The sequence below is a fragment of the Oncorhynchus nerka genome, linkage group LG28 (genome assembly GCF_034236695.1).
Source record: "Oncorhynchus nerka isolate Pitt River linkage group LG28, Oner_Uvic_2.0, whole genome shotgun sequence".
Taxonomy (NCBI): domain Eukaryota; kingdom Metazoa; phylum Chordata; class Actinopteri; order Salmoniformes; family Salmonidae; genus Oncorhynchus; species Oncorhynchus nerka.
In genome coordinates, this window is record NC_088423.1 from 78,043,234 (window position 1) to 78,067,067 (window position 23,834).

The 23,834-nt window shown below is 43.8% G+C and overlaps 1 protein-coding gene across 1 annotated transcript in view; it reads left to right on the top strand.

Moving 5' to 3' along the window:
* The first annotated feature begins 226 nt into the window (after positions 1 to 226).
* Positions 227 to 23,834, top strand: part of LOC115112767 (synaptotagmin-7-like) — a 126,448-nt gene continuing 102,840 nt past the window's right edge. Inside the window, exons 1-5 of the mRNA XM_065012572.1 lie at positions 227 to 235; positions 1,372 to 1,387; positions 3,133 to 3,236; positions 19,348 to 19,433; positions 19,900 to 19,905. Coding sequence (XP_064868644.1) covers positions 227 to 235; positions 1,372 to 1,387; positions 3,133 to 3,236; positions 19,348 to 19,433; positions 19,900 to 19,905 — 221 coding nt within the window. The remainder of the gene's footprint in view (positions 236 to 1,371; positions 1,388 to 3,132; positions 3,237 to 19,347; positions 19,434 to 19,899; positions 19,906 to 23,834) is intronic.

The window sequence follows — 23,834 nt, forward strand, 5'->3', positions numbered from 1 at the left end:
TTCGGGTGAATTCCGATTCTGCCGCTGTCCATTGTGCTGAATCACAGCTGTTTGTTTAACCTCCATTGGCTGTTCGGCGCAACATTGGTCTTTGTTCATAAGTTAGCCTACCTTAAACCAAACAATGATCTTCAGCCATTATGTAGCTCAACAGTGGACTAAATAGGCTAGGAACTGTTTTTGACCATTTCACTGAAACGAATACACTGTAGTCTAATCCACAGCAATGACGAAGGTAAGAGAAGAGGAAAAAAACTCTCTGCAATTAAAAATGGCATCTATACACATATCTACTTTTTTTTAACATTACAGCAGCATACTGTATATGGTAGGCCTCAGGGTCATCCATTTCATCCCTTTAAAAAAATACTGAAAAGATGAGAGCTCCATGAAACACCTGCCATTATGGCCACTTATCAGAAGCATTATGACATGTTGAATTGCTGTCTGAGTGAGATGACCAGTAATGGATAGTTACAGTATCATTGTCATTGCTCAGGTTCTGTTGAAAACATAATGTCAACTGATTGCTTCCTTTGATGGATGTGTTCTACAAAGGCTACTCACTGTATTATTTTTCTCACAATAGATAGTAGGAAAATAAATTGAACAACATACTGAGCAAAAGGAGAGCAAGAAAGAATGGAGAAAGGTAGGGGGCCTCATGTGGAAATAGAGGAAGGATGACAGGAAATGAAAGAAAGTGTGAGGGAAGAGTGATATGTGGATGTTTTTACCAAGCTACTCCTTCTGTTCTCTGCCATGAACAACTTACAAGACCTGGAGTTTTATAGGGAGGGATAGAGAGAGAGATGGAGAGAGGGGTGGAGAGAGGGATGGAGAGAGGAAGGGATGAGAAAGCAGAGGAATTGTGTAGGCAGAGGGACAGAGAAAGGGAGAATGTAACAGAAAGAATAGGAGGATGAGGTGGAATAGAAGTCCATTGTTTATGCACAATGTTGTTTGCCAACACGTCTTTGCCTTTTGAATTGTCTTGGCAGAGGAGGTGGGCTAGATGAATAGCATTCAAGATGCAGTGATGTAGTTATTTTTTTTTACCAGAAATGTGTGCATGAAAGAGGTTTCATCTCTCAAGTTTGGTCTTGACTTCTTGAAAGATGAACAAAAGACAAGAGGAAAAGCTGCAGTACTGATCATGTACAATGAGACACCAAAGAGGAAGGAAGCTGCAGATTACAAGACTTGTAATTGAACCCTCTTAATGACCATTGTTTTTCTTTTCCTTCGTTTCAGCAACTCTGTATTCATTCACCAGCTGTAGATACTGACACAGATGGGGAAAGTAGACATGATATTTATGCCGGTACACTTGCCCTCTTTCCCTGTCTCTTTCCCTTTTTCTCTTGATAGATTGCTCTGTCTGCAGGTTAGTGATGATTGAGTGGGAGAGAGCATATTAAAAAAGCACATTACAGGCTCACACTTCCCTCTCCTCCCACACTTACTTCTCCTATGCCTCATTTGTGTATTTTTCCTGTATTTGTTTATTAGATTTTACCAACATATTGCCAAAGGGATATGTATAGATATTCTTTCAACAACATTTGCTCTTGGGCTTGCCCTTTCTCTCCTTCTCCTTCCCTTCTCATGATTGACTTGCATTTAACAGTGACCTCTATCTCTCTTCCTCTCCCTCGCTATCTCTCTTCCTCTCTCTCCCCTCCCCCCTCTGTCCCCCTCTCTCTCCCCATATCTCTCTCTCTCTCTCAATTCAATTCAATTCAATTCAAGGGGCTTTATTGGCATGGGAAACATGTGTTAACATTGCCAAAGCAAGTGAGGAAGATAATATACAAAAGTGAAATAAACAATCAAAATTAACAGTAAACATTACACATACAGAAGTTTCAAAACAATATATATATATATATATATATATATATATATATATATATATATATATATAGTGTTGTAACAATGTACAAATAGTTAAAGTACACAAGGGAAAATAAATAAGCATAAATATGGGTTGTATTTACAATGGTGTTTGTTCTTCACTGGTTGCCCTTCTTGTGGCAACAGGTCACAAATCTTGCTGCTGTGATGGCACACTGTGGAATTTCACCTAGTAGATATGGGAGTTTATCAAAATTGGATTTGTTTTCGAATTTTTTGTGGATCTGTGTAATCTTTTTTATTTTTTTATTTAACCTTTATTTAACCAGGCAAGTCAGTTAAGAACAAATTCTTATTTTCAATGACGGCCTAGGAACAGTGGGTTAACTGCCTGTTCAGGGACAGAACGACAGATTTGTACCTTGTCAGCTCAGGGGTTTGAACTTGCAACCTTCCGGTTACTAGTCCAACACTCTAACCACTAGGCTACCCTGAGGGAAATATGTATACGTTGGACAGGAGGTTAGGAAGTGCAGCTCAGTTTCCACCTCATTTTGTGGGCAGTGTGCACATAGCCTGTCTTCTCTTGAGAGCCAGGTCTGTCTACGGCGGCCTTTCTCAATAGCAAGGCTATGCTCACTAAGTCTGTACATAGTCAAAGCTTTCCTTAAGTTTGGGTCAGTCACAGTGGTCAGGTATTCTGCCACTGTGTACTCTCTGTTTAGGGCCAAATAGCATTCTAGTTTGCTCTGTTTTTTTTGTTAATTCTTTCCCAATGTGTCAAGTAATTATCTTTTTGTTTTCTCATGATTTGGTTGGGTCTAATTTTGCTGCTGTCCTGGGGCTCTGTGGGGTGTGTTTGTGTTCGTGAACAGAGTCCCAGGACCAGCTTGCTTAGGGGACTCTTCTCCAGGTTCATCTCTCTGTAGGTGCTTGCTGTTTGGGGTTTTAGGCTGGGTTTCTGTACAGCACTTTGAGATATCAGCTGATGTACGAAGGGCTATATAAATCAATTTGATTTGACTTTGTTATGAAAGGTTTGGGAATCGCTTCCTTTTAGGTGGTTGTAGAATTTAACAGCTCTTTTCTGGATTTTGATAATTAGTGGGTATCGGCCTAATTCTGCTCTGCATGCATTATTTGGTGTTCTACGTTGTACACAGAGGATATTTTTGCAGAGTCTCAATTTGGTGTTTGTCCCATTTTGTGAAGTCTTGGTTGGTGAGCGGACCCCAGACCTCACAACATCTCTCCCCCCCCTCTGTCTCTCTGCAGGGTCTCTATCTATCAGTGTGTTTCTGGTATCTCTGGGGCTGACGGTGTGTGTCGTGTGGCTCGTAGCTCTGTGTGGAGTCTGCACCTGGTGTCAACGCAAACTGGTGAGTGGACCACTAACATTTACCTATGACATTATATCCTATTATTTGGTTTTAGGACACATTGTCCTTCCCAGAACAAAACAGTACAGCAGGCTTCCATCCACTCTTCCATGACTCTTATTTATTTGTACAACTTTTAATCAACTATGTTGGTCAGTTATCATCGGCAATGATGACCTGGCCGAGAGGTCAATATACACATGTTCAGGTCAAATTACACACCCCAGCACTGACTCATAATATTCCCCAGAGCTAGTAGGGATTTATTCTGAGTTAGCTTCCTGGTAGGGTTAGCTGCCTGGTAGGGTTAGCTGCCTGGTAAGGTTAGCTGCCTGGTAGGGTTAGCTGCCTGGTAGGGTTAGCTGCCTGGTAAGGTTAGCTGCCTGGTAAGGTTACCTGCCTGCTAGGGTTAGCTGCCTGGTAAGGTTAGCTGCCTGGTAAGGTTAGATGCCTGGTAAGGTTAGCTGCCTGGTAGGGTTAGCTACCTGGTAGGGTTATCTGCCTGGTAAGGTTAGCTGCCTGGTAGGGTTAGCTACCTGGTAGGGTTATCTGCCTGGTAAGGTTAGCTGCCTGGTAAGGTTAGCTGCCTGGTAGTGTTAGCTGCCTGGTAAGGTTAGCTGCCTGGTAGGGTTAGCTGCCGGGTAGGGTTAGCTGCCGGGTAAGGTTAGCTGCCTGGTAGGGTTAGCTGCCTGGTAGGTTTAGCTGCCTGGTAGGTTTAGCTGCCTGGTAAGGTTAGCAGCCTGTTAGGGTTAGCTGCCTGGTAAGGTTAACCGCCTGGTAAGGTTAGCTGCCTGGTAGGGTTAGCTGCCTGGTAGGTTTAGCTGCCTGGTAAGGTTAGCTACCTGGTAGGGTTAGCTGCCTGGTATGGTTAGCTGCCTGGTATGGTTAGCTGCCTGGGAAGGTTAGCTACCTGGTAGGGTTGAACCCCAGAACTGTATACACACACATTTGCACAGACATGCCCCACATCCTCATAATAGAACTGCAGCATAGTGAGAGAGAGAGAGGTGTTAGGCTGTAGGTGTTACATATTGCACAAGAGGAAGACTGTGAGAGACTGAGACATGTGAGAGACGGAGACATGCAAAGACATGCTTTGAGATTATGTCTGTAATGAAAAGCACTGTAAAAGTTTCATCAATTCTCTCCATCTTTCGCTCTCCATATCTCTCCATATCCCCCCCTCTCTCTCCATGACAATGCACTATGTCCGTGGCCTTCTCCGAACCCCATGCCATTAAAATGGTACAGTTGGACACCCAGGTAATTAGCTACAATTAATAATGAGCTATTTGCTGCCTGTTCCTGCCGTTTGGCAATTAGAGGAAAGCAGAAAGATGGTTCATGGATCAGACATTCAGAATGAAAAGATAGTCTATTTGATTGAATCATTTGACCATTCTATATCATTGAGTATATCATATTCTATTAAGTAAAGAATGATTTCCCCTCCTCTCATTCTTTCATTCTCTCACCTCCCCCACCCGTACATCTGGTCTCAGTGTATTGCAACATATGTGTGCATAAACTGTAGGCTACATTCACTACATTAACATAAGCAAAACAGTAATACACACATTCAAGGACACTAAAATGCAGACACTGAGGATAGAACATGAGCACATTGAATTTTGTGTCTAGCAGTTAGTCAATGGCAGAATCACACTTTTGAGTTCATATTTTGGGCTCCCGAGTTGCGCAGCGTTCTAAAGCACTGCATCTCAGTGGCAGGTAGCCTTGTGGTTAGAGCGTTGGACTAGTAACTGAAAGGTTGCTAGATTGAATCCCAGAGCTGACAAGGTAAAACTCTGTCGTTCTGCCCCTGAACAAGGCAGTTACCCCACTGTTCCTAGGTTGTCATTTTAAGTAAGAATTTGTTCTTAACTGACTTGCCTAGTTAAATAAAATAAAAAGAGGTGTCACTACAGTCCCTGGTACGAATCCAGGCTGTATCACATCCGGCTGTGATTGGGTGGCCCACAATTGGCCCAGCGTCGTCTGGGTTTGGCCAGGGTAGGCAGTCATTGTAAATAAGAATTTGTTCTTAACTACCTTGCAAAGTTAAATAAAATTTCAGTCTCTTGCCAGCTTTAGTTTACCGCATAACTCCAAATTACTTTTTTCTGCCATAAAAAACTCCTTGGATAAAAGTTGCAGTGCTTTCCGGTTGTGTTCTATTTTCTTGAGTATCCTTCTGTTTCCATAACTTTGTGTGTGGGCTCTTGGTAGTGTGCAAGGGGAATGGTATGGGGAGATGTTGTGTGGCCATGATCATGAACAGAATTCTCCATTAGGTTATGTAAACATGGCTTTGTGCTCTGAGCAGTGTGTGTGCCTGCTTGTCGCCGGCTCCTGGTCCCATGCTAATGATTCATATGCTAATGTGCACATCACTCTGAGCTATTGGCTGCTGCCTGAGCAACTGTGATTCTGCCCATACGTTTCTCTGGAAATACTCTCCCCTGCTTTTGCTCCCTCCCTCTCTCCATCGTTGTCCCTCTCCTCTGTCTGTCCCTCTCCCTCTCTTGGCTTTTCTTTCTCCGTCTCTTTCTAGTTATCTCTCTGTCCCTATCTTGGCCTTTCTCTCTCTCTCTCTCTCTCTCTCTCTCTCTCTCTCTCTCTCTCTCTCTCTCTCTCTCTCTCTCTCTCTCTCTCTCTCTCTCTCTCTCTCTCGCTCTCTCTCTGTCTAGGAGCATTTGTGGAGTGAGGAGAGCACATAGGTGGGTAAAACATGCAGAGGACTGAATTCAGCTGAGAACGGTTCTGAAGTGAGATGGAGATTGAATAAGCATGCTTAAAGCATGTAAATAATATGTAATATTACTAACTGGTATTACGCACATTTGTATTGCTGCACATCTATGATATTTTACCAGTCTGTCACACCCTGTGTAGATTGAGGACTTTCAGTCTGGTCTTCAAAGATTAATCATATCATACCCTGTCAAATACACAGACACACACACAGTAAAACTACTCAACCCTCACTGTCCATTTCTCTTGTCCTCGCCCTTTCTATTTCTCTATTTACCCTCACACTCGTTGTCTGTCTTTGCAAATACCATATGTCTCCCTCTTAACAAGTGTTTCGTAACCGTAATTCAGAGTCTACAGATGCTGAGAGACACGATAGTCCGGCGTCCCATTGTGACATAACTATGCGGCTCTGAGACCATTGTGTTTATGAGGAAGTACACAGAGATAGACACAATTAGATAAATACTGTGATAAATACTGTGATATTTAGCCCATGGTAGTTGGTAGATGCATCCCTGTGTAGAGGTGCAGTATATCAGCCCAGCATATGGGTGAGGGAAGATGAAGAAGTCAGAAACAGGTCTCATGGGTCGATTATGACAGGAAGGAGGAGGAGAGGATGGAGGGCAGGGGGGGAGCAGAGAAGGGGAAGGAGGAGAGAAGGAGAGGGAGGAAGCAGGAAGTAGGGAGGGAGGAGGGGATAGAGGAGATGAGGAGGGGAAGAAAGAGTTGGATATAGGATGGGAAGAGGGGAGGAGAAGGGAGAAGGGAGATAGGAGTGGTGTTGGCAGCCATTATGTGTGTTGTGCTGTGACAGATATAACGACAGCGGGACTGAGGGCTGAGGACAGATCCTTCACAGGGCTGCAGCATTACACTGTTCTTAGCGGGGAGACATCCATGATGCCCACCTCTTCTCCCCCACCCTCTTCTCCATTCCCTTATCCTCTCCTCTCCCCATCCTCTCCTCTATTCTCTCCCCCTTCCCTCTCCCCATCATCTCCTCTATTCTCTCCCCCATCCTCCCCCACTCTCTCCCATATCCTCTGATTTCTCTCCTCTCTCCATCTCACTTTATTCTGTTTCAACTCCCCTCATTCTGTCACTCTCTCTCTCTCTCTCTCTCTCCCACTCAATCATACATTGCCTCTGCCTTTCTCTCCATCTTCTTTCCCTGCTCTTCCCTCTCCCTCTCTCTCTCATGTCCCACTCCCTGTCTTCAGTGTTTTCTCTCTCCTTCCCCTACTCTCTAGCCTCCTGAAGATTTTATGATAGTGTTAAATGATAGATGAGCTGCACTTGATAGCATATTCTTGACTGTTTGAAATCTAGCCTTTTTCTGAGTCCCTAAAACAACTGTGTGAGTGAATGGCTGTGTGTGGGGTGGATGGGTGGGCAGTGGGGTTAGGTCATTTCCAGAGATCTGCCCTCTATTGATAAGTGTTTATAACAAACAGGCCATGTAATTTGTGACAGAGAATGTAAGTCTATAGTAAAACCCTTTCCTGCTCCAAACTGCCTTTTGAAAACATTTCTTTACAGGGTTAAGGTTTCCTCTACTACATGCTATGTATATGTTTGGAAAGGAACTGAAATGAAAGGAAAATCCATCATTATTTGATTTTACAAGGATCACATTGTAAATATTAGGTTTGGTGAGTAACACCTATTGAATCAAGCTGGTTTAGAAACTCAGCTTGAGTATTTTTTCGATATGAAACTATAACAGTTTGAGTCAAACCATATCAATTATATGATCTGAAACACAAGTCATTATAATATTATGTATTTAAGGCCTATTACCCATCACTCATAGTGCAGGGTTGATGTGTCCACTCACTGTGCTCTTACACATTTCAAATGGAATAGCTTTAGCTGTTTTACAGTCTATTTGAAGGGTGTAGTACTCTCTTTATTCATTGAAAATGTAATGAGCATTGAAATGAAAAACAAGATTTTGTAGCTGTACTTTGTGACAGTGTGTGTTTAGTGTTTGGCTTCAGTGTACAAATTGTCATCAACTCTGCATTAATTTGATACGCAAGGCCAGGCCAATCATATAGCTGCAGTCCTGAGTTGCAAGGTTTATCATATAGCTGCAGTCCTGAGTTCCAAGTTTGATCATATAGTTGCAGTCCTGAGTTCCAAGGTTTATCATATAGCTGCAGTCCTGAGTTCCAAGGTTTATCATATAGCTGCAGTCCTGAGTTCCAAGGTTTATCATATAGCTGCAGTCCTGAGTTCCAAGTTTTATCATATAGTTGCAGTCCTGAGTTCCAAGGTTTATCATATAGCTGCAGTCCTGAGTTCCAAGGTTTATCATATAGCTGCAGTCCTGAGTTCCAAGGTTTATCATATAGCTGCAGTCCTGAGTTCCAAGGTTTATCATATAGTTGCAGTCCTGAGTTCCAAGGTTTATCATATAGCTGCAGTCCTGAGTTCCAAGGTTTATCATATAGCTGCAGTCCTGAGTTCCAAGTTTTATCATATAGTTGCAGTCCTGAGTTCCAAGGTTTATCATATAGCTGCAGTCCTGAGTTCCAAGTTTTATCATATAGTTGCAGTCCTGAGTTCCAAGGTTTATCATATAGCTGCAGTCCTGAGTTCCAAGGTTTATCATATAGCTGCAGTCCTGAGTTCCAAGTTTTATCATATAGTTGCAGTCCTGAGTTCCAAGGTTTATCATATAGCTGCAGTCCTGAGTTCCAAGTTTTATCATATAGCTGCAGTCCTGAGTTCCAAGGTTTATCATATAGCTGCAGTCCTGAGTTCCAAGTTTTATCATATAGTTGCAGTCCTGAGTTCCAAGGTTTATCATATAGCTGCAGTCCTGAGTTCCAAGGTTTATCATATAGCTGCAGTCCTGAGTTCCAAGGTTTATCATATAGCTGCAGTCCTGAGTTCCAAGTTTTATCATATAGTTGCAGTCTTCAGATTAATCTCAAAATGTTTCATTATAATTCCACTGACTGTTGGGAATTCTGGATCTATTTTAACACCTCTGTTTTATGTATGTTTGGGCGTGTACTGTTTCTGAGTGTGTAGTGTTGTATGTGTGTTGGGAGTGTTGTATGTGTGTGGACGTGTCTAATCCCCACTGTGTCTGATGCTTGATGCTCCCATCCGTTCATTCTGTATGGTTAACAGATGTATGGATTATTGCTGTGGAGAGGGTTTGGATTCACATGTAGATCCTGAGAGCTGGCTGTATGTAGCAACGGTCATCAAAATTGTTAAAAGGGTTTAAAAACAATTCTAATAAATGCAACAGTTGGACAATAGATGAAGATACTAAAAAAATATCATGTTTAAAATCCATCAGATATTAACTGAAGAAAGTCCCATCAGATATTAACTGAATTATAGCACATAAAACATTTTACTGGCACAGACAACTAATGAATGGAGTTCAGGGATTCTGGTGGGAATTCAGGTATTCAATTTATTGTACAATTACCTTTTTTATGCACTCATACAGTGCATTCAGAAAGTATTCAGACCCCTTGACCTTTTCAACATTTTGTTACGTTACAGCCTTATTCTAAAATTGGTTAAATAGTTTTTTTCCCTTATCAATCTACACACAATACCCCATAATGACAAAGCAAAAAATATCACATTTACATAAGTATTCAGACCCTTTACTTAGTACTTTGTTGAAGTTTCTTTGGCAGCGATTACTGCCTCGAGTTTTCTTCGGTATGACGCTACAAGCTTGGCACACCTGTATTTGGGGAGTTTCTCCCATTCTTCTCTGCAGATCCTTTCAAGCTCTGTCACGTTGGATGGGGAGCGTCGCTGCACAGCAATTTTCAGGTCTTTCCAGAGATGTTCGATCAGGTTCAAGTCTGGGCTCTGGCTGGGCCACTCAAGGACATTCAGAGACTTGTCCCGAAGCCACTCCTGTGTTGTCTTGGCTGTGTGTTTAGGGTTGTTGTCCTGTTGGAAGGTGAAACTTCGCCCCAGTCTGAGGTCCTGAGCGCTATGGAGCAGATTGTCTCTGTACTTTGCTCCATTCATATTTTCCTCGATCCTGACTAGACTCCCAGTCCCTGCCACTGAAAACCATCCCCACAGCATGATGCTGCCACCACCATGCTTCACCGTAGGGATTGTGCCAGGTTTCCTCCGGACGTGATGCTTGGCATTCAGGCCAAAGAGTTCAATCTTGGTTTCATAAGAACAGAGAATCTTGTTTCTTATGGTCTGAGTCCTTTAGGTGCCTTTTGGCAAACAGCAAGCGGGCTGTCACGTGCCTTTTATTGAGGAGTGGCTTCCGTCTGGCCACTCTACCATAAATGCCTGATTAGTGGAGTGCTGCAGAGATGGCTCATGAATTACTTGTTGCTGTCATGTTCTGTTCCATAATTCAACAAGTATGTCAATAGCAGGATACCCTTGGATTAAAAATCAACACGCTTGGCTCCAGATTACACCTACAGTTGAAGTTGGAAGTTTACATACACCTTAGCCAAATACATTTAAACTCAGTTTTTCACAATTCCTGATATTTAATCCTAGTAAGAATTCCCTGTTTTGGGTCAGTTAGGATCACCACCTTATTTTAAGAATGTGAAATGGGGGGGATCACGTGACCCTTGAACGAGATGGCCGCATGAACTAAGAGCTCCGCACAAGTTGTTTCCAATTCCTAATCTTACATCCACTTCATGTTTAAACTCCTTTAGCTTTAGTCATAAAGTCATGGCAGCTACAAAAGGCGACATTACAGATAACATTTTTACCCGGACTCGAGCATTAGCGACGGAAAAAGCCTCCAAGAAGCAGCTAGATTCAGAAAAATCTAGCACCATTAGCCAGGAGAAAGAGGACCCGCTCCCCCCCGAGGCCCAACGAATGCCAACCCCACACTCTGTCGAAGACGTCCTTTCAGAGTTGAGATCCCAACATACAGAACTCAACATTAAATTAGATTCCATTAACTCTCAGCTCAGTGTGATAGGGGGCAATGTGACAATCCTGGAAAACGCTTTGCCTGACATCAACAACAAGATGGATGCGCCTGGACGAGGCAGAGGGGCGAATCCTATCCATGGAAAACTTATTGACAGACGCCATGGAAACAATAGCATATGCTAGAAATAGAGCATCTGGAAGAGAAAAAAGAGGACCTGGAAAACGGGGCGAAGGGGAAAAAAATTATATTAAATCTGGGCGAAAAAGAAGAAGGAAACATGCCACTGATCCGCTACCTGCAAGACAAACTTCCTGAGTGGCTCTACCTGTCCACCGACAGGCCCATAGAACTCGAGAGAGCTCACCGAGCACTGAGGCCACCACCAGCAGCCAGACAACCACCGCGCCCAATCACCATACGTTTCCTGAGATTCACCGACAAGGAACTAGTCCTACAGGCGGCGAAAAACAACACCATCACAGTGGGAAACGCCAAACTCACTTTACACCGGGACCTGTCAGCTGGAATACGCCGAAAGCGCAGAGAGTTTGACGAGGTGAAGAAATACTCCATTGACCGAGGCATCTTTAGGGGATTCAAATACCCAAACGAGCTCAGGATTCTTCACCAAGGAGCCCTGCGACACTTCAAAACTCCCGGAGAGGCTAAATGTTTTTTGAAAGACAATCCTGGTCAATGTGAAATCGACCAATGACTAAATACGATTACTGTTATTACTTAAGGAGGTAAGACAACATATAGCCGATATCCAAAGACCCACCCGCCCCGCTAAATGTCATTATAGCCGTCTAATCTATATTTATGTTCCTTTAGCTGAGAGGGATAGGCTCTATAGCCTAACCTAGGCCTACTAACGTTTCAGCCTACTTTTATTTCCCTGTTTTTCCATTGCTATTATTACTTGTGGTTCCCTATGTCCATTCGGGAAGGTATATGTAGGCTGGGCTATTGATTTTATTTTCTCCCTCTTTTAATGCCGTCTGGACGGGGTCTACGTTGTCAGTTACTCAATGCGGGGCGGAGAGGAGAGGATGAGGCATTTCTTTGGTGGGGAGAGGGAGACGTTGTGTGTTGCTAACTGTTCCCATTTTATTTTTTTTGGAACACAGAATTGAGACAGAGCGGGGGGGTAATAGATCCAACGGGATATGTCGAGTTGTTTGGGAACTCGACTGGGGTGTTCAGAGATTATTATTTTATATATACCATTTATTTTCCTTTTATGTGAATGCAGCTGTAACTATTATCCACCTTTACCCAGAGATGACTTGCACTAAAGTTTGATTACTGTTCGATGACGATGACTAGCACCTTAAATCTATTGACATGGAACTGCCATGGTCTAGGTCATGCAATAAAACGGAAAAAGAAACTATGTGCTCTAAAAAAGGAAAAAGCAGACATCGCGCTATTACAAGAGACACACCTCTGTGATGCTGAACATGCCAAACTCCACAGAGCTTGAGTGGGACAGGTGTATTTCTCATCTTTCAAATCAAACAGTAGAGGTACAAGCATACTTATCCATAAGAATGTTCCATTCATAATTGACAAAAACATATCGGATCCGGAGGGGAGATTTATTTTGATAACTGGGTCACTATATGGTCAACCAATTACTATCTTAAACATATACGCCCCTAACACAGATACTCTGCTTTCATGTCAAAAATGATAACCCTGTTCAATGAGCATTGTGTTTCCTTTGGCGTGGTGGCCTGAGATTTTAATTGTACCCTTAACCCTTGTACCCTTAACTACAAGCATTTCGCTACACTCGCATTAACATCTGCTAACCATGTGTATGTGACAAATAAAATTTGATTTGATTTGATTTGAACCCAACCCTAGACAAATCATCTCAAGTCCCCACCACAAATCCTAGATCTGCAAAGATGTTGAACTCTCTTACTAAAGAGATGGGACTGATAGATATCTGGAGAGAGACTAATAGCTCATATATGGACTATACATACTACTCTAATGTCCATAACACCTACTCCCGTATAGATTACATTTTTATCCCAAAGAGTTTCATAAATTCTGCCACGTGTACAATCGGACCCATAGCACTTTCAGATCACGCCTTTGTCCACCTCCGCTTTGACCTCTGCAAAAACATCCCGAGGTCAAAGAGCTGGAAATTCAACACCTCCATGTTATCAAACGAAGCGTTCCATACATTGGTAACTACATGGACAGACAACCACACACAAGACAACAAAGATTGTTTCTCCGGCCACAATGTGGGATGCTGCCAAAGCCACACTAAGAGATCATCTAATTGCATATGCTTCCTCTAAGAAAAAAACAATGGAAGCACACAGGCTAGATCTTGAGAGGGAGCTGGAATGCTGTGAAAGAATACATAAACAATCCCCAGACAGCACCTCCTGGAGTCAACTTAAAGCAGCCAAAGCCAAACCAAATTTGGACTACACTCGGGAGATAAAAAAAAAAAGTTTTCTTTACTAAACAGAAATACCATGAGTATAGCAATAGGCCGAGTAGATTGCTTGCTTACCAATTTAAAAAAGAGCAGGCAGAGCGTACAATCATGGCTATCCGAACAGCAGAGGACGAGGTCACATATGACCCAAAAAATATCAATTGAACTTTTCATGATTTTTACTGTAAAATATATACCTCTGAGAGAAAACACACGGAGGCAGATCTCCACTCCTTCCTAGAGAGAAACTTACATTTACATTACATTTAAGTCATTTAGCAGACGCTCTTATCCAGAGCGACTTACAAATTGGTGCATTCACCTTATGACATCCAGTGGAGCAGCCACTTTACAATAGTGCATCTAAATCTTTTAAGGGGGGTGAGAAGGATTACTTTATCCTATCCTAGGTATTCCTTAAAGAGGTGGGGTTTCAGGTGTCTCCGGAAGGTGGTGATTGACTCCGCTGTCCTGGCGTCGTGAGGGAGTTTGTTCCACCATTGGGGGGCCAGAGCAGCGAACAGTTTTGACTGGGCTGAGCGGGAACTGTACTTCCTCAGTGGTAGGGAGGCGAGCAGGCCAGAGGTGGATGAACGCAGTGCCCTTGTTTGGGTGTAGGGCCTGATCAGAGCCTGGAGGTACTGAGGTGCCGTTCCCCTCACAGCTCCATAGGCAAGCACCATGGTCTTGTAGCGGATGCGAGCTTCAACTGGAAGCCAGTGGAGAGAGCGGAGGAGCTGGGTGACGTGAGAGAACTTGAGAAGGTTGAACACCAGACGGGCTGCGGCGTTCTGGATGAGTTGTAGGGGTTTAATGGCACAGGCAGGGAGCCCAGCCAACAGCGAGTTGCAGTAATCCAGACGGGAGATGACAAGTGCCTGGATTAGGACCTGCGCCGCTTCCTGTGTGAGGCAGGATCGTACTCTGCGGATGTTGTAGAGCATGAACCTACAGGAACGGGCCACCGCCTTGATGTTAGTTGAGAACGACAGGGTGTTGTCCAGGATCACGCCAAGGTTCTTAGCGCTCTGGGAGGAGGACACAGTGGAGTTGTCAACCGTGATGGCGAGATCATGGAACGGGCAGTCCTTCCCCGGGAGGAAGAGCAGCTCCGTCTTGCCGAGGTTCAGCTTGAGGTGGTGATCCGTCATCCACACTGATATGTCTGCCAGACATGCAGAGATGCGATTCGCCACCTGGTCATCAGAAGGGGGAAAGGAGAAGATTAATTGTGTGTCGTCTGCATAGCAATGATAGGAGAGACCATGTGAGGTTATGACAGAGCCAAGTGAAACTTGCTACCTAAACTATCAGATACCGACCAAGAAGATCTCAACTCCCCCTTCACTCCTGAGGAGATCCTGGAGGCAATTACCTCCATGCCACCTAACAAGTCCCCAGGCCCAGATGGATTCCCCAGAGAGTTCTACAAAGCTTTTTGGCCCCAGCTTAGCCCTATTTTCATGCCAATGCTGGATGATTTTTGCAAAAACTGAGTTCTCCCAGACTCAATGCACACAGTTCGCATTATAGTGTTGCTCAAAAAAGGCCCATAAACTTGTTGGATTTCGACTACAAAATAATTACCAAATTGCTCGCCATAAGACAACACTCTTCTTCCCAAAATAATAAAAGCGGACCAAACTGGATTTATTAGAGACAGATACTCTTCTGATAACATTCGCCGTCTTTTTGATATTATTGATCAAGTAAACGCACAGAAGACCCCTGTCCTGCTGGCTTCACTGGATGCTGAGAAGGCGTTCGACAGGATGGAGTCGAGCTTTCTGTTCTCAGTCTTAGAAAAGTTCAATATGGGCCCAAACTTTATTAAATGGATCACATCACTATACTCTCATTCAAATGCCATGATGACTACTAACGGACTGAATTCCCTTCCCTCCCTCTGCCCAAATCCGCAACATGCTAACATGGATCACAAACAGACAAGAGTCAACGTGGATTCAGATAGAAGCCCAATCCTGTGGTTCATTGTCCCTAAGCTCAATTATATTCATCAATAACTTTAGTTAAGTGGGCAACATATGAATTCGATGTGCCAAATTTTTTATATCTTCAAATTGGACATGTAATTTCCTCATTTACTTCCAAGAGGAGGTTTAGAACTCAGTTGAATGAAGTTGAAACCCTTCTTGTCACAGCACAATCCATTAAAGGCTAAATATCTTATATATATAGACTCCTTTCTGAGAAAGGAGGCTCCTCCTTTACTCCTTTGAAAATAATCTGGGAAAAGGACCTTGGTCTGAATATCAGTGATGAGTTATGGGCAGAGGTTTGCGACAGGGTATACTGCTCCTCTACTAATGTAAAAATGAAATAATCTAATTACATATTTTTGTACACATTTTATTACACTCCTTTGAGACTCCATAGAATGAAAATTGACATCTCTCCTAACTGTAAAAGATGTACCTCTGAAAGTGGAACCTATATGCATGTATTTTGGAACTGTTTGAGAGATTGCCAGATTTAGGCAATCTATACATACTGCTGCACAGAAAATACTAGATGTACCGTTTGATATGACCCCGTGTATCTATCTTCCTAATGCCCAGCAGGACTTTGTTCTTGATCCTGCCAGAGACAATTTGCTCATGACTATTACATACTTTGCTAAGAAATGTATTCTTCTATTGTGAGCCTCTAATACCCCTCCTACATTTAAAATGGGGATTGACCAGATTGTTGACTTTCTCCCTCTTGAAAAGCTCACTTATGACCTCCGCAAGAGACAGCCCAAGTTTGATAGACTCTGGTCTCCAATCCTCAACTATATTTCAAATTGGACAGAGTGAATGGGGTGATTATGGAAATGAGCAGATACATGTTGTGTAAGGTGCTGTAAAATCTAAAAACTAATTATTTGCTCATCGTCTCAGCGAAGGCTAGAAATAGCTAATAAAAACCTTGATAGTGCTGCTGCAAGTTTTATATATTTATTTTTATTTTTTTAATAAATAGATATTATTATTATATTATTGTTTTTATTTTTTATTTTTTATTACTATTATTATTATTATTTTTTAATATATTATAATAATGTTTTATTTATATATTTTTTAAATCTGTCACATCTGTGAATGCGGAATGTCTTTTGTTGGTTGATTGAAAAACAAGAAAACTTTTTAAAAACTTTAAATTGAAAAAAAAAGAATGTGAAATGTCAGAATAATAGTAGAGAGAATGATTTCTTTCATCGCATTCCCAGTAGGTCAGAAGTTTACATACACTCAATTAGTATTTGGTAGCATTGCCTTTAAATTGTTTAACTTGGGTCAAACGTTTTGGGTAGCCTTCCACAAGCTTCCCACAATAAGTTGACAGAGCTGGTGTAACTGAGTCAGGTTTGTAGGCCTCCTTGCTCGCACACGCTTTTTCAGGTCTGCCCACACATTTTCTATCGGATTGAGGTCAAGGCTTTGTGATGGCAACTCCAATACCTTGACTTTATTGTCCTTAAGCCATTTTGCTACAATGTTGGAAGTATGCTTGGGGTCATTGTTGATTTGGAAAACCCATTTGCAACCAAGCTTTAACTGATGTCTTGAGATGTTGCTTCAATGTATCCACATCATTTTCCCACCTTATGATGCCATCTATTTTGTGAAATGCACCAGTCCCTCCTGCAGCAAAGCACCCCCACAACATGATGCTGCCACCCCCGTGCTTCACGATTAGGATGGTGTTCTTTGGCTTGCAAGCCTCCCCCTATTTCCTCCAAACATAACGATGGTTATTACGGGAAAACAGTTCTATTTTTGTTTCATCAGATCAGAGGATATTTTTCCAAAATGTACGATCTTTGTACTGTGAGACGCCTAAGACAGCGCTACAGGGAGACAGGACGGACAGCTGATCGTCCTCGCAGTGGCAGACCACATGTAACAACGCCTGCTCAGGATCGGTACATCCAAACATCACACCTGCGGGACAGGTACAGGATGGCAACAACAACTGCCCGAGTTACACCAGGAACGCACAATCCCTCCATCAGTGCTCAAACTGTCCGCAATAGGCTGAGAGAGGCTGGACTGAGGACTTGTAGGCCTGTTGTAAGGCAGGTCCTCACCAAACATCACCGGCAACAACATCGCCTATGGGCACAAACCCACCGTCGCTGGACCAGACAGGACTGGCAAAAAGTGCTCTTCACTGACGAGTCTCGGTTTTGTCTCACCAGGGGTGATGGTCTAGTTCGCGTTTATCGTCGCAGGAATGAGCGTTACACTGAGGTCTGTACTCTGGAGCGAGATCGATTTGGAGATTGAGGGTCCATCATGGTCTGGGGCGGTGTGTCACAGCATCATCAGACTGAGATTGTTGTCATTGCAGGCAATCTCAATGCTGTGCGTTACAGGGAGGACATCCTCCTCCCTCATGTGGTACCCTTCCTGCAGGCTCATCCTGACTTGACCCTACGGTATGACAATGCCAACAGCCATACTGCTCGTTCTGTGCATGATTTCCTGCAAGACAGGAATGTCAGTGTTCTGCCATGGCCAGCAAAGAGCCCGGATCTCAATCCCATTGAGCACGTCTAGGATCTGTTCGATCGGAGGGTGAGGGCTAGGGCCATTCCCCCCAGGAATGTCCGGGAACTTGCAGGTGCATTGGTGTAAGAGTGGGGTAACATCTCACAGCAAGAACTGGCAAATCTGGTCCAGTCCTTGAGGAGGAGATGCACTGCAGTACTTTTTGCAGCTGGTGGCCACACCAGATACTGACTGTTACCCCCCCATTGTTCAGGGACACATTATTCCATTTCTGATAGTCACATGTCTGTGGAATGTGTTCAGTCTATGTCTTAGTTGTTGAATCTTGTTATGTTCATACAAATATTTACACATGTTAAGTTTGCTGAAAATACACTCAGTTGACAGGGAGAGGACGTTTACTTTACATTGTTTGCGACATCAGACATAATATCACTATAATCAGAGTGTTCATTTTATGAAGTTTATTTTATTTTATTTGTAAACATTTCACTTCCCCAAAATATGAACACCCATCAAAATAGAGGTCTCTTTCTTCTCTTGTGATGTAAGTGTCTAGACGATGCGTTAAATCCCCGACTAAGCAAGCGTTCTTTTAGATGCACTGGATCGACTGTGTATTCCATTGAGCCCATTTCTGTGGTGTGTTTGACAGGTCATTACAAACATTTCCACGGTTGTAACATTAATGGGGGAAAAAATGACAGGCACTAGCAAGAGTATGAAAGAGTCGCATGAGTAAAATGAAAGCAATCAATCCAGCTAAATTTAAGTGACAAGTGGATTTTTCACCCCTCAAACACAGGAAATAGATCCTCAGGTGGGCGGAGCATGCACATGTGCTGGCTCGCATCCAAAGTGTTGCCTGGGATCATTTAGCATATTTTTGGCACCTGATGGCATGCTAAAGGCTCCGTAATGAAGGCTCCGCTGGTAAAGTGTTTTCAGATGTAAACAGCCATCAAGACAGCTCACAGAAAGACACAAGGCAATGGACACGAAGGAAATGATTTATCTCCTTCTCTGTCTCTCTCTCTGTCTCAATCTCTGTCTTTCTGTCTCTCTCTGTCTCTCTCTCTCTCTGTCTCTTTCTCTCTCTCTCTTTCTCTCTCTCTCTCTCTCTATCTCTCTCTGCCCCTCTCTCTCTCTCTCTCTCTCTCTCTCTCTCTCTCTCTGTCTCTCTCTCTCTCTCTGTCTCAATCTCTGTCTTTCTGTCTCTCTCTGTCTCTCTCTCTCTGTGTCTCTCTCTCTCTCTGTCTCAATCTCTGTCTTTCTGTCTCTCTCTGTCTCTCTCTCTCTCTGTCTCTTTCTCTCTCTCTCTCTCTCTCTCTCTGTCTATCTCTCTCCCTCTCTCTCTCTCTCTCTCTCTCTCTCTCTCTCTCTCTCTCTCTCTCTCTCTCTCTCTCTCTCTCTCTCTCTCTCTCTCTCCCCCTTTCTCTCTCTCTCCAGGGGAAGAGGAACAAGCCTGGGGTGGAGGCAGCCAGCACCCCAGATTCAGTTCAGATTCGTGGCCGAGGGGAAAACAAAGCCATCAAGTAGGTGTTGGGTGGTGTGTGTGTGTGGGGGGGTTACTGGCTGAGCTTTGAGGGATTCACTACAGCACAGCTAACTGGCACTGTCAAGAGGATGAGAGGCAAATACCTGGGTGTGCTCAAATAAAAGGCAACAACACTGAAACCCGCTGAGATATGGAGGGTGAAGGAACATATTTAGCAATGAAAAGGGGAGTTGTGGTTGTTAAATAAGCGTATCTTGACAACTCCTTTACAGCCCTTCCTGTGAAAACAAGAGGCATAAATTATAGCATACTTCATTTGACAGGCTTCAGATAAAGAGCATGTTAAAGTCCAGTAAAATGAGGAACTACATGATGTGTCCCTGAACACTCAATGGGGTGGTAATAATGTCTTACTGACAAAGGAAAGGGGGGACCTAGTCAGTTGTCCAACTGAATGGATTCTACTGAAATGTGTCTTCCACATTTAACCCACCCCTGATAAGCCACTAGTTTACTGTCCAACTGAATGTATTCTACTGAAATGTGTCTTCCACATTTAACCCACCCCTGATAAGCCACTAGTTTACTGTCCAACTGAATGTATTCTACTGAAATGTGTCTTCCACATTTAACCCACCCCTGATAAGCCACTAGTTTACTGTCCAACTGAATGTATTCTACTGAAATGTGTCTTCCACATTTAACCCACCCCTGATAAGCCACTAGTTTACTGTCCAACAGCAGTGTTACTTTATTTTACAGCCTGAAGGTTATTACCTTCGCTGAGTTTCAGTTGAAATTTAAACTTGAAACCTAAAACCAATGTTCTACTTGGATTGCACTAAGGTACCCTTTATCTCAATGCCTTGTAAAGTAAAATAGTCAGAATCACTTAAACGAGCACTATACCTAATATTATGCGTATCATAGTGCATTTATAGCTGTAGCCCAATCCCAATAAAAAAAAATTGTATTTGATGTCCAACGTTACCTGCAGCAATGTCTTGATGATATATTCTACTGTATGACTGTTTGTTGTTAACATTCCTGCTTCATGGTTGCAGCTGCGCAGCCCAAGACCTGACGGACGGTGGTCTCTGTCTCCAGCTAACCCAGCAGTCCTCTCCCTCCTCTGTCACCATACCACCTGTTCTCCCATTCCCCCTTTCATCACTCTCCTCCCTGTTTCATTTCTCCCATTCCCCCTTTCATCACTCTCCTCCCTGTTTCATTTCTCCCATTCCCCCTTTCATCACTCTCCTCCCTGTTTCATTTCTCCCATTCCCCCTTTCATCACTCTCCTCCCTGTTTCATTTCTCCCATTCTCCCTTTCATCACTCTCCTCCCTGTTTCATTTCTCCCATTCTCCCTTTCATCACTCTCCTCCCTGTTTCATTTCTCCTTCTCCCTTTCATCACTCTCCTCCCTGTTTCATTTCTCCCTTCTCTTTCATCGCTCTCCTCCCTGTTTCATTTCTCCCATTCCCCCTTTCATCACTCTCCTCCCTGTTTCATTTCTCCCTTCTCTTTCATCGCTCTCCTCCCTGTTTCATTTCTCCCATTCCCCCTTTCATCACTCTCCTCCCTGTTTCATTTCTCCCATTCCCCCTTTCATCACTCTCCTCCCTGTTTCATTTCTCCCATTCCCCCTTTCATCACTCTCCTCCCTGTTTCATTTCTCCCATTCCCCCTTTCATCACTCTCCTCCCTGTTTCATTTCTCCCATTCCCCCTTTCATCACTCTCCTCCCTGTTTCATTTCTCCCATTCTCCCTTTCATCACTCTCCTCCCTGTTTCATTTCTCCCATTCTCCCTTTCATCACTCTCCTCCCTGTTTCATTTCTCCCATCACTCTCCTCCCTGTTTCATTTCTCCCTTCTCTTTTCATCACTCTCCTCCCTGTTTCATTTCTCCCATTCCCCCTTTCATCACTCTCCTCCCTGTTTCATTTCTCCCATTCCCCCTTTCATCACTCTCCTCCCTGTTTCATTTCTCCCATTCCCCTTTCATCACTCTCCTCCCTGTTTCATTTCTCCCATTCCCCCTTTCATCACTCTCCTCCCTGTTTCATTTCTCCCATTCCCCCTTTCATCACTCCTCCCTGTTTCATTTCTCCCTTCTCCCTTTCATCACTCTCCTCCCTGTTTCATTTCTCCCTTCTCTCTTTCATCACTCTCCTCCCTGTTTCATTTCTCCCATTCCCCCTTTCATCACTCTCCTCCCTGTTTCATTTCTCCCATTCCCCTTTCATCACTCTCCTCCCTGTTTCATTTCTCCCATTCCCCCTTTCATCACTCTCCTCCCTGTTTCATTTCTCCCATTCCCCCTTTCATCACTCTCCTCCCTGTTTCATTTCTCCCATTCCCCCTTTCATCACTCTCCTCCCTGTTTCATTTCTCCCATTCTCCCTTTCATCACTCTCCTCCCTGTTTCATTTCTCCCTTCTCTTTCATCGCTCTCCTCCCTGTTTCATTTCTCCCATTCTCCCTTTCATCACTCTCCTCCCTGTTTCATTTCTCCCTTCTCTCTTTCATCGCTCTCCTCCCTGTTTCATTTCTCCCATTCTCTCTTTCATCGCTCTCCTCCCTGTTTCATTTCTCCCATTCTCCCTTTCATCACTCTCCTCCCTGTTTCATTTCTCCCATTCCCCCTTTCATCACTCTCCTCCCTGTTTCATTTCTCCCATTCCCCTTTCATCACTTCCTCCCTGTTTCATTTCTCCCATTCCCCCTTTCATCACTCCTCCCTGTTTCATTTCTCCCATTCCCCCTTTCATCACTCTCCTCCCTGTTTCATTTCTCCCATTCCCCTTTCATCACTCTCCTCCCTGTTTCATTTCTCCCATTCTCCCTTTCATCACTCTCCTCCCTGTTTCATTTCTCCCTTCTCTCTTTCATCGCTCTCCTCCCTGTTTCATTTCTCCCATTCTCTCTTTCATCGCTCTCCTCCCTGTTTCATTTCTCCCTTCTCTCTTTCATCGCTCTCCTCCCTGTTTCATTTCTCCCATTCCCCCTTTCATCACTCTCCTCCCTGTTTCATTTCTCCCTTCTCTCTTTCATCGCTCTCCTCCCTGTTTCATTTCTCCCATTCCCCCTTTCATCACTCTCCTCCCTGTTTCATTTCTCCCATTCTCCCTTTCATCACTCTCCTCCCTGTTTCATTTCTCCCATTCCCCCTTTCATCACTCTCCTCCCTGTTTCATTTCTCCCATTCTCCCTTTCATCACTCTCCTCCCTGTTTCATTTCTCCCTTCTCCCTTTCATCACTCTCCTCCCTGTTTCATTTCTCCCTTCTCTCTTTCATCACTCTCCTCCCTGTTTCATTTCTCCCATTCCCCCTTTCATCACTCTCCTCCCTGTTTCATTTCTCCCATTCCCCCTTTCATCACTCTCCTCCCTGTTTCATTTCTCCCATTCCCCCTTTCATCACTCTCCTCCCTGTTTCATTTCTCCCATTCCCCTTTCATCACTCTCCTCCCTGTCTCATTTCTCCCATTCCCCCTTTCATCACTCTCCTCCCTGTTTCATTTCTCCCATTCTCCCTTTCATCACTCTCCTCCCTGTTTCATTTCTCCTTCTCTCTTTCATCGCTCTCCTCCCTGTTTCATTTCTCCCATTCTCCCTTTCATCACTTCCTCCCTGTTTCATTTCTCCTTCTCTCTTTCATCGCTTCCTCCCTGTTTCATTTCTCCCATTCTCTCTTTCATCGCTCTCCTCCCTGTTTCATTTCTCCCATTCCCCCTTTCATCACTCTCCTCCCTGTTTCATTTCTCCCTTCTCTCTTTCATCGCTCTCCTCCCTGTTTCATTTCTCCCATTCCCCCTTTCATCACTCTCCTCCCTGTTTCATTTCTCCCTTCTCTCTTTCATCGCTCTCCTCCCTGTTTCATTTCTCCCATTCCCCCTTTCATCACTCTCCTCCCTGTTTCATTTCTCCCATTCTCCCTTTCATCACTCTCCTCCTGTTTCATTTCTCCCATTCCCCTTTCATCACTCTCCTCCCTGTTTCATTTCTCCCTTCTCCCTTTCATCACTCTCCTCCCTGTTTCATTTCTCCCATTCCCCCTTTCATCACTCTCCTCCCTGTTTCATTTCTCCCATTCCCCCTTTCATCACTCTCCTCCCTGTTTCATTTCTCCCATTCCCCCTTTCATCACTCTCCTCCCTGTTTCATTTCTCCCATTCCCCTTTCATCACTCTCCTCCCTGTTTCATTTCTCCCATTCCCCCTTTCATCACTCTCCTCCCTGTTTCATTTCTCCCATTCCCCCTTTCATCACTCTCCTCCCTGTTTCATTTCTCCCATTCTCCCTTTCATCACTCTCCTCCCTGTTTCATTTCTCCCATTCCCCCTTTCATCACTCTCCTCCCTGTTTCATTTCTCCCTTCTCTCTTTCATCACTCTCCTCCCTGTTTCATTTCTCCCATTCCCCCTTTCATCA